Below are 13,477 nucleotides of genomic sequence, written 5' to 3'. Positions count from 1 at the left end.
AGCCAAAGGGTTGTCAAGCATCCAAACAGGCTTCCCAGGGAAGTGTTGCAGTCCCCATGTCTAGAGGAATTTAGAAGTTATATAGATGTGGCACTTGGGGATGTGGCTTAATGGTGAACACAATGGTGCTGGGTTAATTGTTGAACTCAATGGTCTTAGAGGTATTTTCCAACCTTAATAATTCTATGATTCTAATCCAAGAGGTATTTACTATCCAATTCATGCTAAAGCGCGTGGATTCACCTGATAGGTTTCCCAGCCTATTGATGAACAAACAATGGATCAGAGTATGGCATTAACAGAGCATAACTACACACAGAATATTTTTGCAGAGCTTCAGATTCTCTGTCCAAATGAATTATTGTTCTGTGAATCACATATTGCAATACATTACTGGCAAGGCCTTACAAATGACACTACGGTGACAAAGCCATTCCCAAGAAGTGACTGTCCTCTCTAAGGGACGAGTTTTTCAAGAGCCAGTCAGTTTCAGGCACACAGATACCACAACCACTCCAACAGCTGGGAACTGCTGCCAGGAATGGCTACACACAGAGAAGAGGAAGGAAAACACAAGAGATGGTACATCCTGCAGAAGCACACAGCAAAAAAGGAATGTTGTATGAGCTAATTTGGCTCTCCAGCTTATATTAATAATTAAATTTTCAATCAGTAGAACACTTAAAAGCATATTTTGCTTCTTATCGGATCTACACAAGCAAGATCTACTGTAGTGTATTACCATTCACTATAGTGTAAGGATGAAAGAAAGCCTTATGGAAAGGTAACCTCTTCTGGTTTTCATCCTTTTTTTAGCATTCTTCAGGAGCACTTTTCATCCCCCAGTTTACAACAACAGTACTGACAGCATATATAAGCTATTCGATACTGTCTTTTGCCTTTTCCCCCCTTTACAACCATCTCCGCTGTTTGTTAATCTAGCTATTATCACCACTTTGTCTCATTTTAAGTCAGACCAAATGTTTCTTGGGGCATCCCCATTTTTCTTTGTTCTGCAGGAGCTTGTAACACATATGTGGTCTGTAACACCAGGAATAAAAATTGCTCATTTAGCAGTCAAAGTTTTAATTCCTCTTTTTATCCCTAGTGCAAGGAACAGAGCAGACCTCATCAATAATTAATGTTAAAGTTAAGAAACTTAAAGGGAAAACTTGAGTTTTACACTTTTTAGCTCTGGCTTCCACAGCCACATAAATCAGTAAGATTGTTTGCTACTGGTTCTCCTAAAAAAAACCCCTGAAGTCTTCCAGTTATCTGATCACAGGAGTCCAGACTAGCACCAGCTGTAAGAATTACAATAATTAAGACCATGAAAAGCATTCTGCTTGGATTGAAAACACCAGCTGAATTCATAACGTATACTGAGCAGCTCTTGAATGACTCACTAAAGCTCCACTTGGACACCTCAGTGAATCTGCTCCAGACAAGAAGCATGGTCAGGATATACCCCAGGCACAGATAGTGAATCCTTTGGAAAACTCTCAAGGGGCCCATTCACAGCTCCACTTCGTGGTTCCACTGTTGCTACTTTGAATGGAATTGCACTTGAAATACACCTGCTCTGATGACTTTGTACAGTTTAAAGCCATGTGGTATGTCCATACCTTCAGGGCGAGCTTTTGGCTTCTTCAGGCCTCCATCTTGCATCAGCTCAAAAGCAAAAGAAATATTGTGCACCTGAAAGAGGTAAATGGTTTAGAATCTCAGAGTTATATAAGCATCAAAAACCTTTAATCAAATTTTTTTAGATGCTTTATTCTCTCTGCACTTGATAATTCGATTTAAATCAATATTAAACATTTACATGCTTAAGCATAGAAGAACCATGAAGTGCTTGGTGATAGCAGTTCCTGGGCAGGCTATGCAGAGAACCTGCAAAACAAGCTAAGCCCAACTGTACATAAAGAGCTTCTGAAGAAGCCCCCATAGATCACATAGGAGCATAAATTCAGAGGAAAGAAAATGGACAAAAAGGGAAAGCAAAAGAAGGTAGGTGTCTTTATTTAATCTCTCCTCTGAGGAATAAAAATTACAGTTTAAAGAGATTTGCATAGCAGATTTCTTGTCCATGCTTACTGAAATTTAGGCAGGTAGTTAGCATTATGAATTCTGTGCAGCTTTGTTACTGCCCATGACAGTTCTGGGGATACATTGCTTATGACTCAGGACTTTATTAATCTCTTTTACCTGCTGCAGTTCCTCCTCATTCATTGTGACAAAACCAATCACTTTAAACGTGGTGTATTTTTTCCCCCAAAACTCAGAGCCTACCTCTCCTTCTTCAATTTACAAATCCCCATTCCTCAAGGCTGAGTCTCCACACAAAATCACATTGTGACTTCAGGAATACCGGGTAATCTTTATGAATTTCAACCATTAATAAAATTGTAACCTAACAGATGCTGGCTGCAACTCAGCACCCTGCATTTCCACAAGGGCAAAAATTGAAGATGATGGGATAAAGAAGCAAGAGAAAGCTATACAAGACGTGTGAGATGTAATAGAGAGCCATCCCTCCCAGGGATGTACCTTTATGAGGGGCTGACAGCAACAATCTGTGTGGAAGCTGCTATGAAAACCCCATTTTAAACAGCACTCAGACAGCATTCCATCTTTTAACTTTAGCCAGTGTTTCCACTCCTGACCTAGCCCCCCTCCTGCTACAGCTCAGCCAACACAAAACCTGTCTCTGCATTGCAGAACCTGGCAGAATAAAAAGCAGAGGGCACATGCAGGTCTGGCTCAGGGTATTCTGATACACCAAGACCAAACACACACAGATGCATGTGCAAGTCTGGGAACAGCTGCAGGCAGAGGTAAACTTTTGGTTGTGACATTAAAACACAACCTAAACACTTTTCTCATTGTGAACACAAGGAGGGGCGTAGGACAATGGAGCAAGTGTGGGGATGAGAGCAAGAGACATCCACACAAGAATGCTTCAGGCAATACTACAATCTAAAAAATTACTTTGGTTATGCAAAGTACTATACAGTACAGAGCACTCATTATTGTATTTATCCATCCTGGATATTTGTGAGCTTTATGTGTTGTCTGATGCCAGGAACAGAATACCTTTCTTCCTTAACTATGGGGAATTTACCCATTAATTTCACAATTTTTTAGTGGTTTTAACCACATGCCACTGTGGCATGTGTGCCACAGCCTCTTTGCTAGATTTTCTGCAGAGAATATATCAGGTTCTGTTTCACCTGGCACAAGGAGAAAGGATAAAATAATTGGAAAAAAATGTGATAATAATGCAGAAAGAACATAACCTGGAGTTTCTACCCACCTTTTGATCAAAACTTTCAGGTGTTAAGTAGAAGTTATGAAGTGGAACAAAATAGTCCTCGAGGAGACCCATGAGCAAAACCAAGTAAACACCATCTGCAAACTGAAGAGAAGTATGAGAAGAAAGCATCTGTTTGTAAATCAGCATTCATAAATAAGGACAAAGAATGTTTGGCCCAAATTATGTATTTTGACTTTTTTCTTTCTTTTTTTCTTTTTTTTTGCTAGCACAGAAGTGGGAGATGGTTCAGGAGCCTGTTCTTGCTTTCCTCGTGTTCATTTAATTTGCTTGAGGAATCCTGCCAACTTCACAGCTGTAGATAAAAAGTAACAAACTTCCTGGGAAACACATTTGCACATTATATACCCCCAGTCCTAGTGCTACAGTATCTGGACATTTCAACTACAACCCCTCCTAAATTGTGTGTGTAAGACATTTGAATCTTTGCCCTTAATCAAATCTGAAATTAAGTCTCTCCTGTCACAGGTAAGAAGCTGAATTTCATAAAAGTATTTTTTTCCCCCAAGTCAAAATAGATTGTTTATGGTTTCAGCAAATACTAAATAAAATCCTACATATTTTCAGCCACCCTGTGCAGTGTTCCTACCAGACCAGATGGCTACTGACTGACTAAGGGGACAATGTTAAGTAGTTCTAAGACTTCCCACTTGTGATCCTGATATGGTATATGTGACATCCTCTAAAAAATAAATTCTTGGGTATCTTTATGGCATGAAGCAACAATTTCTTGTGACAGATCAGATCCAGTCACCCATTTCGGAAAAGCTGTAAAGTAGCAGTGAATGAATGACTGCTATATACCAAGCCAGGATCAAATTAATTACCTATACTCCTGGTAAAATTCTCTGGATGCTGTGCTTATCTTTTTGCTAAGACAATAAGATCACCATCTCTCACAGCTCAGTAAACTCCAGAAACAAGACCTGATTCTGCTTAGCCAAGCCCACATCTGAAAATTTGCGATTTACACAGATTACATCCAAGAAGACAAAGCCTCCCTACCTGGGTTTCCAACTCCGTTACTTCCAAATTCAGTTTATTCAAGTGTTTGTTCACAAAGGTGATCAGAGACTGTTAAAAAAAAACAAACCAAAAGAGCAGAAAAAATGATGTCAGACACTAAGTGCTGATGTGAAAGGGTTAACATAACCTTTAAAGACATTTTTGAAAACACAACATGCATGTTTATTGCTTGCTTTTGCACAAGTAAGTACAAAGAAGTGCCAGTTTTGTTGCACCAGATGCCAGGACTCAGCAGATGGTGCTGTTACATGCAGCTTTCCCAGCACATCAAGCAAATTTTAGTGTCCTGGGAAAACGCTGTGATGACATTGGTGCCTGAAGGTGAAGTGAGTAGTAAGTGCAGTTACTGTCCCCACTAATTTTTTCAGGTTTTTGAAGTGTCAATGGCACAGCGTTATGCACACAATTCTGTTCCTGGAGGAATGTGTGCAGTCAGCACACAGAGTACAGCCAGGATGTAGCCCAGGTGGGATTTCTATTTGAGATGCAAATTCTGCCATTACAAACCAGATCTGTGCTAATGGACTGAAGCACAGAGGTCTGTCAGCCCACTTGCACCATTTCCAGAAGGGACACAGAGTAGAGTGTTACCACATTCATTGTGTGGAAAGAGTTAAGTTAGTTCTTTATCCACTTAGAAACACTTTTCTAGAAGACATTTCAGGCTGGAAAGATAAAAATCTTACCAAGACTTCAAAGCATTATTTTAAAAGCACACATCCTTTATTTCACACAAGGGGAAGGGACAATTTACAACACTGATCTTCACATACTGCTCTCCTAATGAGCAGCTTAATAGCCAGGCTGGAACTATCTGATGGAACTATGTGGCGTTTCATATATTCCCCCAAAGCAGCAAGAGCTGGCAGAGAGAGATAAACAGCTACATTACCCTTCTAGTCTATCTAACACAAAGCCATGTCAAAAATATGTCTGGATGGATGTGTGGTTCAATGATGCTTAGCTTTAAAGGACAAACCAAGGGACCATAGGAAGATGTGCTTAGCACTCGGACAAAAGCAGCTCTTTTGTAAAAGCTTTATATTCAGCAAACTTCTTTATGGGTGAAACATTTTAGGGTACTGTGGAAAACATCACCTGGTTTCGAGACAGTGATCCCTGGGAAAAACACCCTTTCCACTACTTCAGATTCCTCTTCTGTTATTTGCTGGATGTTCCTGAATATCTTCCCAAAAGCATAGAAAAAAATGCAATGTGGAAAATAAAGCTAGGATTTTACTTTTTACCTTTTTGACTACGCTGAGCTTGTCTGGTGCGTGATCAAAAAGCGTGTCAAAGGCATCACGCTCTGGTTTGGGGGGAAAAAATTAAAATCAGAACACCTCCAACAGCACAAGTGTGGGAAGCAGGTTTCCCGTCCAAAGCTTAAAGGTTTTTCTCTTCAGAAAGTCATGTAACTGAGACCCAAGCTAAAAGTCAGCATGCTGTTTTGGTGTCTGGCTACATGCCAGAGCAAACTGCTCTGGGGATTTTAGAGGTAACTGAAAATAAACATGCTCACTTTTTTTTTCACTTTTCTGCTATTCAAAATTGGTACAGAAAATATGTGGGTGAAAGTAAAATTAAAATGAAACATGAATTCTGACAATACCCCAATCCTAACTTAAATAACTATGGTTGCATCCACATTCAGTGTCAAATTCAGACATTTAGATAATCAAATTTGATTTAATCAAATTTAATTTTTTGATTTAAATTAATAAAATTTAATTTGATTAATTTAAAATGACTGGTAGCACCCCTGACATCAATAAAGCTTAGAACTGAACTCTAGTGAATACTGATTCAGCAGTGTATGAAGAGCAAAACCTGCAGACAATATAAATATTTAAATTGTTTTTGCCTTCCAAGCATTGTCTATCAATATCTAATCCAACCTGTTTTCCATGATCAAATACTTTTTATTTACAAAACACATTTTAATAGCTTTCTACTGTCAAATAGACATTTATTATCTAAATTATTTTGTTATCTGAAGATACATTATTTAGCCCTTACAGCTCACTGACATTACTTATTTTCCAGTGCATTATTAATATTTAATGTAGATATATTGCAAGAGGAGAAATGATAGTTTTAACGTATTATAATGGGCAAAGAAAAAAAATAAATTACTTTTTTTCATCCTTTACAGGAGCATACATCTTTAAAATGAGAAATAACGCCACTAAAAAAAAATAAATGCAGAAAGGGAAATCTCTTGGCAGCAGCACCAAAAGAAATGGATTTTGCTTAGACCAGACGTACAGTTGGTAAGGCCTAAACTTCAAAGTGTAGTAAACACAGAGGAGGTAAGATTCTCCATACAAAGGAGTTAGATCTGGTCCTACCCATTATGCTCCACATCTACAAGGAGTAACAAAACCTGTCTCCACAACACATTCCAACCTCATGGAATTGCTCAACCTATTGTCTTGATCTGCTGGAAGAAAAAATGACCAGATTTCTGTGCCTGACACAAATCGAGCAAAAAAAAAAAAAGAAAAATTCAGAGTCAAGTTTGTTACATACCAAATCTTCCCATCATCATCCTGCAAGTCAGAGAATTCAAAAACATTAAGTTAGTTCATGAATAATCAGTTTGGGAAGACAAGAGAATAGCCCTAAAAGCAGTTTTCCTTCAATATGCAGAGGGCCAACAACTTGTGCAAACTCAAGGGCTGAGCACATCACAGACCAGACCCAACATGCTGTAGGAATGCCCCCAGCAGAGCACCAGTGATGTCAGGGAAATCCACTTGAAATTAATGGAAATGTTTAACTATATTTTATACACAATTATGACTTCTTAGCCATACTTTTTATGATGAAAGGTGAATGACTAAATGTGTTTGTGTGTGCATTTCCACAAATATAATCTAAACCACACACCTTACAAGAAGCAAAGCCATCTACCTCACTTTAACCTGTTTTCTCTGAAGAAAACACATTCTATGTGAATATTATGCAAATAAAACTGCCACATATGAAATACATACATAGCCAGTGACATCACCAATCATATGCAGATGTCTATCAGCTGAGAATCAGGCTCTGATTTGCACAGAGGAATTTGAAATTATTCGGTAAACATTGGATTTTGCTGATCACTGCATTTTCCATAGGTGTACTTGTATCTGGATATGCAACACATAAAGCAGTAACCTCTTAATACTGTGCAATATTAATTAGCTCCATAAAATATATGTATAAACACACATACAAATCTGCAAACATCATTCTTGCTAAAAAAATGTCCAAGCCCCAGCCTGCAGATCACATCTTGCAAACCACATCTGGAGCAGAGCACAAGCTCACTGCATTGTTCAAGGGCACGGGAGAGACGGGAGGAATTTTGGCCCACAAACCTGAGCCAGAGCTCTGATCTACAAAAACCACTATGAGATTTTTAATGTACACACAGAGACATCATGATCTCATTTCTGAGCACTTCCATCTGAAAAGATCTTCCCCACTAAGTGCTTCATTTATCTTCAAAGCCATGGGAAGCTTAGCCAACTCTACAGGGAGACAATACATTGATAAACTGAGGGAGGGCTCATGTAAGCCCCTCTTAGAAAAGCTGCCTTCAGGCCATGTGAAGGAAAACCTCAGCTTTCAGTTGAAGCCAAAATACATGTCTAGCCTTCTCCTTATATAAAGGACTGTAAAAACATAAAGCAAAGTAAGCTGGTACAAAAATTGGAGAGGGAAGAGGTTTATTGATTTATTTTTGCTGACCTCTTCTCTCCTTACAGTTTGAACTGTATCACTTTAGTTTAGAGAGCTATGTCAAAAAATTGCCTTTTTCCAAACTAATTCTTCCCCAAAATATCTACATTAGCCCTTCATGTAGTAGAGAAAATAGTACTAAGCAGAAAGCAGATATGTATATATAGCAGATATATATGATGCATACATCCAGTAGGCAGGGGGGGAAAAAAGGCTCACAGAAGTCACTGTCAGTTAAAAGCTTCTAAGACACAAGAACTTCCAGAAGACACTTCTCCCTTGTAGCCTATTTTCACAGACTAAGTCATTTCCTTGTAGTTAAAAAAAGCACCACATGAAGGGATTTTGTTCATTTAGCAAGGATGGGGGACAATTAAACTTCTCCCTCATCCTCATAAATGGTCTCACATCCTGCACCAAAGCATTTTGTGCTTACTCTGTTGTGGTCGTCAGCTCCTCTGAAACATGAGTGGTCTGAAGGAGGCCTTCACGTTTCTGGAAAGGAAGATGGAATTAGCAAAGGAGAAGCTCATCAGGGGTTCATTCAGCATTTTTCAGAGCACCAGAGGACATAACAGATGAATTCACCAAGTTTCACAGGAGCAGAAGTGAAACAGCCAACACAGTAGGATTCACCCCCAGAACAGTGGCAAGGATCAGGCTGACAGCCCAAACAGGGATGTTTGGGAAATGTATATTTACACCTATATTTGTAGCTAACAGCCTTACTAACAATTCTTCCCCTCAGACTACAGTCAATATCATGCCTGGAACACAATTTAGAGTTTGTCAGCCCCATCTTAGATCCCTGCAGGGCAGCTGGTCATGTCACAGTATCAACCAGCAGTTTGCCACATCTGGCAGCCTGACTCTTCTGGGACAGAAATGACACGGATGGCTGTTCCTAGGCCAGGGCTCCAGAGGGCTGGCACAGCTCTCCTAGAGCAGGTATGGCACTGGGGCCACTGCCACACACCTGACAGGAATATATCCTCCAAGGAAACACGGGGGAGCACAAAAAGCTCAGCTAATGATTTCACAAAGAATAGTACTTCCCTGATGCCAGGTTGTCTCTCCTGAGCATAATTTTCTACATGAATAAGGAGTCTCTACCCAAGAGAAACAGCATGTGTTGAGACAGTTTCAAAATACCTCAGAGGCTGGAAGTGCTTTCACCTGAGTAAAAAACTTGCTTTGCAACTCCATGGGTTCCTTTCAAAACTATGCCTGAATGGAGGAATTTCTTTCCTCCCTTTTCTGTGCTCAAAAAGCTGACAGAAAGAGCTCAAATCTCAGCAGCCATCTAGGAACCAAGTCTGTCAGAATGACTTAGGGGAGGGTCAATAAAGCTTTCCAGCTCAGGTAAGCAGGGAAACACCCCCTTCCCCCCACCCCCCGCCACCCCCAAGCACAAGCTCTGTACACCTTTACCATATCAATCGTTTTCACCAGACGAACATCAAGCAAGAACTTATTAGGGAGAACAGCTTTGAGGAGAAACACATCCTTCCCCAGAAGCAGTTTGACAAATGAGAATTGAAGTCTAAAAGCCAATAAGAGGAACTCCAGCCCCTCCACTCCCTACTGAAGAAATGAAGGCAGGCAGAGCTGCTGGGAGGGAGGGAGCCTGGCTGGAGGCAAGGGGGGAGCTGTTACAGCTCCATGCCTGACGGGGCCCTGGGTTTTGTGCTGCCAGCTGGCCACGTCTTCACAGCCCTCACTTCCCTATCACACTCCTATCTCATCCTGCTCCCCCGAGGGAGACATGGGAATGGCGCCAGGAGGTTTGGGGCAAAAGCCAGCATGACAACATGGATGAAAAAATGAGGAGGCATCTGACAGAATAGTATTTTCCTGCATACAAAACAATGCTGTCTTTATTCCATCCCACCATGCCTCTGCTTTATTAACACAAGGCTCAGGACCTTCCAGGCACCCTGAACCCCAGGGAGAAGATGCTGAAACCTGTAAACAAAACCTCAGCAAGTGATGACTCATGAGTAATGCCTCCAAGTGCCTGATGAGAAAGAGGAATGGATTCCAACACTGGCTCCCCAGCTGGTGGAAAAGGAAGCTCTGCTCCCCCTCCCAGGCAGCTGAGCATGCTGCTCTTACAGCAAGCCTAGGTCTCCTGACCTTGCAATCCAAAAGCAAATGTAATTTCCTGATAAAATGTTAATTCCTTACACCACTGGCACCAGACACATTTATTCTTCATTCTGCCTTGACTCTGACCTTTCAGTCTGCAACTCAGACTAAAAGGGAATTATTGTAAAAAATACCCCAGATAACAGATCTCCCAGCAGCATCACTGTGGGACATGCGACAATTTTAAGAATAAGGCTGAGGCAAGTTAAGTATAAAAGATGACGATTCCCGAGCCTTGCAACAATAACCAACACAATGAGCCTTAAGGACAATTTTTACACTTAATTCTAAGAACTTTTTTGTTTTCCTGAATTAGAGTATTTCTTCACCATGCAAGCTTACATTTCAAATAGCAGGCAGTAAAGTGAGCTGGAAAATCTCACTATTTTCAGCTCTCACTGGAAGCACCACCAAAACCAAGAGTTTCTCTCCTCCCTGCCCTCCCTGAGGAGGGACTGGAATGACAGGCACCTGTTGAGTGACACAAGCATTAAAGCATGTATCACCCTAGACTCAACTCAGCACTTAGAGTAGCTACTCACAGGATTTTAACTAGAAGGCCCATCTAAACCCTTGCTCTGCCAGGACCCCTCTTGAATAACTTGTGCATACATTACCAGTTGTCACCCAATTTACTATTTCACACAAAGAAACCAGCAAGAAAACTAATTCTGGAGGTTGATTTCAAAAAAGCTTTTAAGTCACTTCCAAATAACTGTTTCAGGAGCTCTGCTCTTGAGAGGGGCTACATCATAGAGACCATTATGAAACAATAAAAACAAAAGTGGTTTTCTGCTGGGTTGGTCTTGTAGTTGTTCCACATAATATGGAAAGACAGATAGCTAAAGGCTCTTCCTGCCAAGGAAGATAAAACAGAAAGTTGTCTCCAAAATGCTTGTGGGCTTCTGACCAACTAACAGTGCAGGACCAAAAAAGGATAGTGCATTGTTTGACAGACTCAGATTGAGCTACAGATATTTCTCAGACTCTAAATAAATTCTTTATAATTAAAAAAAATAATAAGCAGCATCTTAAGAAAGTCTCAGTCTGTCACCTCAAGATCCTAAAGGAAGAGAATAATTTAATGAAAAGGAAGAATCACCATGGAACTATGGAGATCTGGATAAATACCTTCCATGTAGCACAGTGCTGTCATAGTATTATCTCACTTTATGGATCAGGACAGTGAAAGTAAGAGAAAAAAGAGTCCACAGCACTTACACAAGCTCATAAAGTGTTCTGCATTGCTCTGGGATGGGCTGTGGAAATGCACACATCTTGGCTGAGCAGTAACTGCTAAATCACTTTATTTTCATGGTGTAAGCATGGTCCTTTTGAGGAAGAAGTACCTCAGCATCTGCACAGTGTGAGGACAGCTCAATAAGTGGATAAAGCCACCCATGAAAATGAGACTTAGCTAGTTTTGAAAATTTCAGTGTGGGTATGGTCCTGCACCATACTCCCACAGCATCTTGCACATTTTTCTGGCTGTAGGGTCAGTTTTGAAAGACTTGCACAGAAGTCACTTAAACTGTTTATTTATCCCCTCAAATGTATAGCCAAGCAGAAAGATGCATTTAAATAAAAACCTCTCAGTTAACACCTTATGTTAAGTGTGATCTGGTTTAACAGAACCCTGTTCATTATTGGGATATGTAACAAGAGATCACTTAAAACCAAATTGGTAATAGTGGCAATAATCTTAATAGTAGTTTTCTTATTTAGATTAGGAACAATATTCACCTGATCACCATTCTGTTATTAGTATAACAAAGGCTAAACAAAGTCCATTTAAAGAGATCTATGTTACTGAACCAGCATGTATTTTGAGACTAGACTATGGATGCTGAACTACAAAAATTCAGTTTACCAAACTACATGGAAAAAGATTTTTTCCCAGATCAAACATGCTCTGTTTCATACCACCCCTCTCTTTCCATTTAAATAAACAAAGATGAAGGGTTGCAAGCTTTTCCTAGTGGTGGGTTGAGGGCTGAGACAAGCCTCCTCTTGCACAGGGCCAGCTGTAGCCATGCCCAACTCCAGGACTCCAGGCTCTAGATCCAAGAGCAAGAGCCTCTAGGACTTGACTTAATTCCCACTACACCTGACACCTTCAGGGGACTATACCTGACTCCCTCGGGGACACAGGTGTTGCTCTCTCCCCTGCCTAGTTTCTTGTCAGCCTTTATTTATGTCATCCTAGTCTCAAGATCCAGGGACTCTGGTGAACCAGGTGGTGTCTCCTCTATGTCCTTCCAACAGGAAAAGAAGTGAAAACCTTCTCCACAGCCTTCCCTCTGCTGTAGAGGTAGATGGCTCTGAAGCTTGAACTAAGGACAAAGAAAGGAAGGCTTTACTTCTCTACCTATTATTTTTTTCTGCCTTATCAGTTACAGAAGACACTTCACTGAAGGGCAGAAGGAGGTTTTTATCATCAAGGTGTGAGAGAGCTGCTGACCAGCTTATATTTACATATTCCTCCTTATCTTTCCAAGACTGACAAAAAAAATTAAAAATAAATCAGTCTCCTATTTATTTTCATGTCACTATAAAACTAACTAACTGTTCTTGAATTCTGGCTTTATATCTGAAAGAACTAAAGCAGTTCAAAATTGCCTCCTATACACAACAAACATATTTATTGTGAACCAGGGAGCATCCATCAATTTCCCATTTACATCACACCCTGCACATCTAGAGCATCCAGGCAGGCAACCTGGAAAACACCATTGCTTAAATATAAAGCAAAATGATGCTTGAAAGTAGAGTCTTTGTAGAGGGAAAGGAAATGGTTGGCACCAAGCAGAGAATGGAATAACTAGAGCAGTATCTGGGGCAGAGGGGAAACAGTCAGGGTTCCTTAGGTCAGATCTCTTCCCCATATCTAAGGAAAGCTAACAAAAGCATAAGACTGTAAAAGAAATTATGAAAGTCTATCAGGCCTGCCAAGGAAAACAACTAAAAACAACTAAAAACAACTAAAAACAACAATGTCTAAGTCTGCACATGAAGTCATTGGGGAAAAACAACACTGCTAACAGGCATTCCAGACAAGGGAGATTTTATGGGCTGAAACTCCTTCCTGTGCTGTGTGGGTTACAATGGCTTCTCTGCAAAAAATGCAGGGCAAAAAAAAACTGTACTGGAGTGACAGAAATTACAAGCTCAGTGCTCCCTTATACAAAATCCCATTACACACTTTGAGCTTGATATTGCAATAGCAAAGGGTGGCAC

At 40.3% G+C, this 13,477-nt stretch overlaps 2 protein-coding genes across 6 annotated transcripts in view; both read right to left on the bottom strand.

The window, feature by feature from the left end:
• Positions 1–1,684, bottom strand: part of PARVG (parvin gamma) — a 29,104-nt gene extending 27,420 nt beyond the window's left edge. Inside the window, exon 1 of the mRNA XM_088055849.1 lies at positions 1,626–1,684. The gene's annotated coding sequence lies outside the window, so the exon portion shown is untranslated. The remainder of the gene's footprint in view (positions 1–1,625) is intronic.
• PARVB (parvin beta) overlaps positions 1–13,477 on the bottom strand; it is a 51,707-nt gene that overhangs the window by 5,188 nt on the left and 33,042 nt on the right. For all 5 annotated transcript variants that reach the window (XM_005532888.3, XM_088055848.1, XM_014261418.2 and 2 more), the window contains 6 exons: positions 8,529–8,587; positions 6,893–6,912; positions 5,608–5,669; positions 4,340–4,408; positions 3,317–3,418; positions 1,626–1,698 (listed from right to left, as the gene is read on the bottom strand). In XM_005532888.3, coding sequence (XP_005532945.1) covers positions 1,626–1,698; positions 3,317–3,418; positions 4,340–4,408; positions 5,608–5,669; positions 6,893–6,912; positions 8,529–8,587 — 385 coding nt within the window. The remainder of the gene's footprint in view (positions 1–1,625; positions 1,699–3,316; positions 3,419–4,339; positions 4,409–5,607; positions 5,670–6,892; positions 6,913–8,528; positions 8,588–13,477) is intronic.

Source organism: Pseudopodoces humilis, chromosome 5, assembly GCF_049639895.1.
Source record: "Pseudopodoces humilis isolate 2021_Gansu_Grassland_sample_001 chromosome 5, ASM4963989v1, whole genome shotgun sequence".
Lineage (NCBI taxonomy): Eukaryota > Metazoa > Chordata > Aves > Passeriformes > Paridae > Pseudopodoces > Pseudopodoces humilis.
The sequence above is the reverse complement of the archived record's forward strand: the minus strand, read 5'-3'. Positions and strand labels throughout refer to the sequence as shown.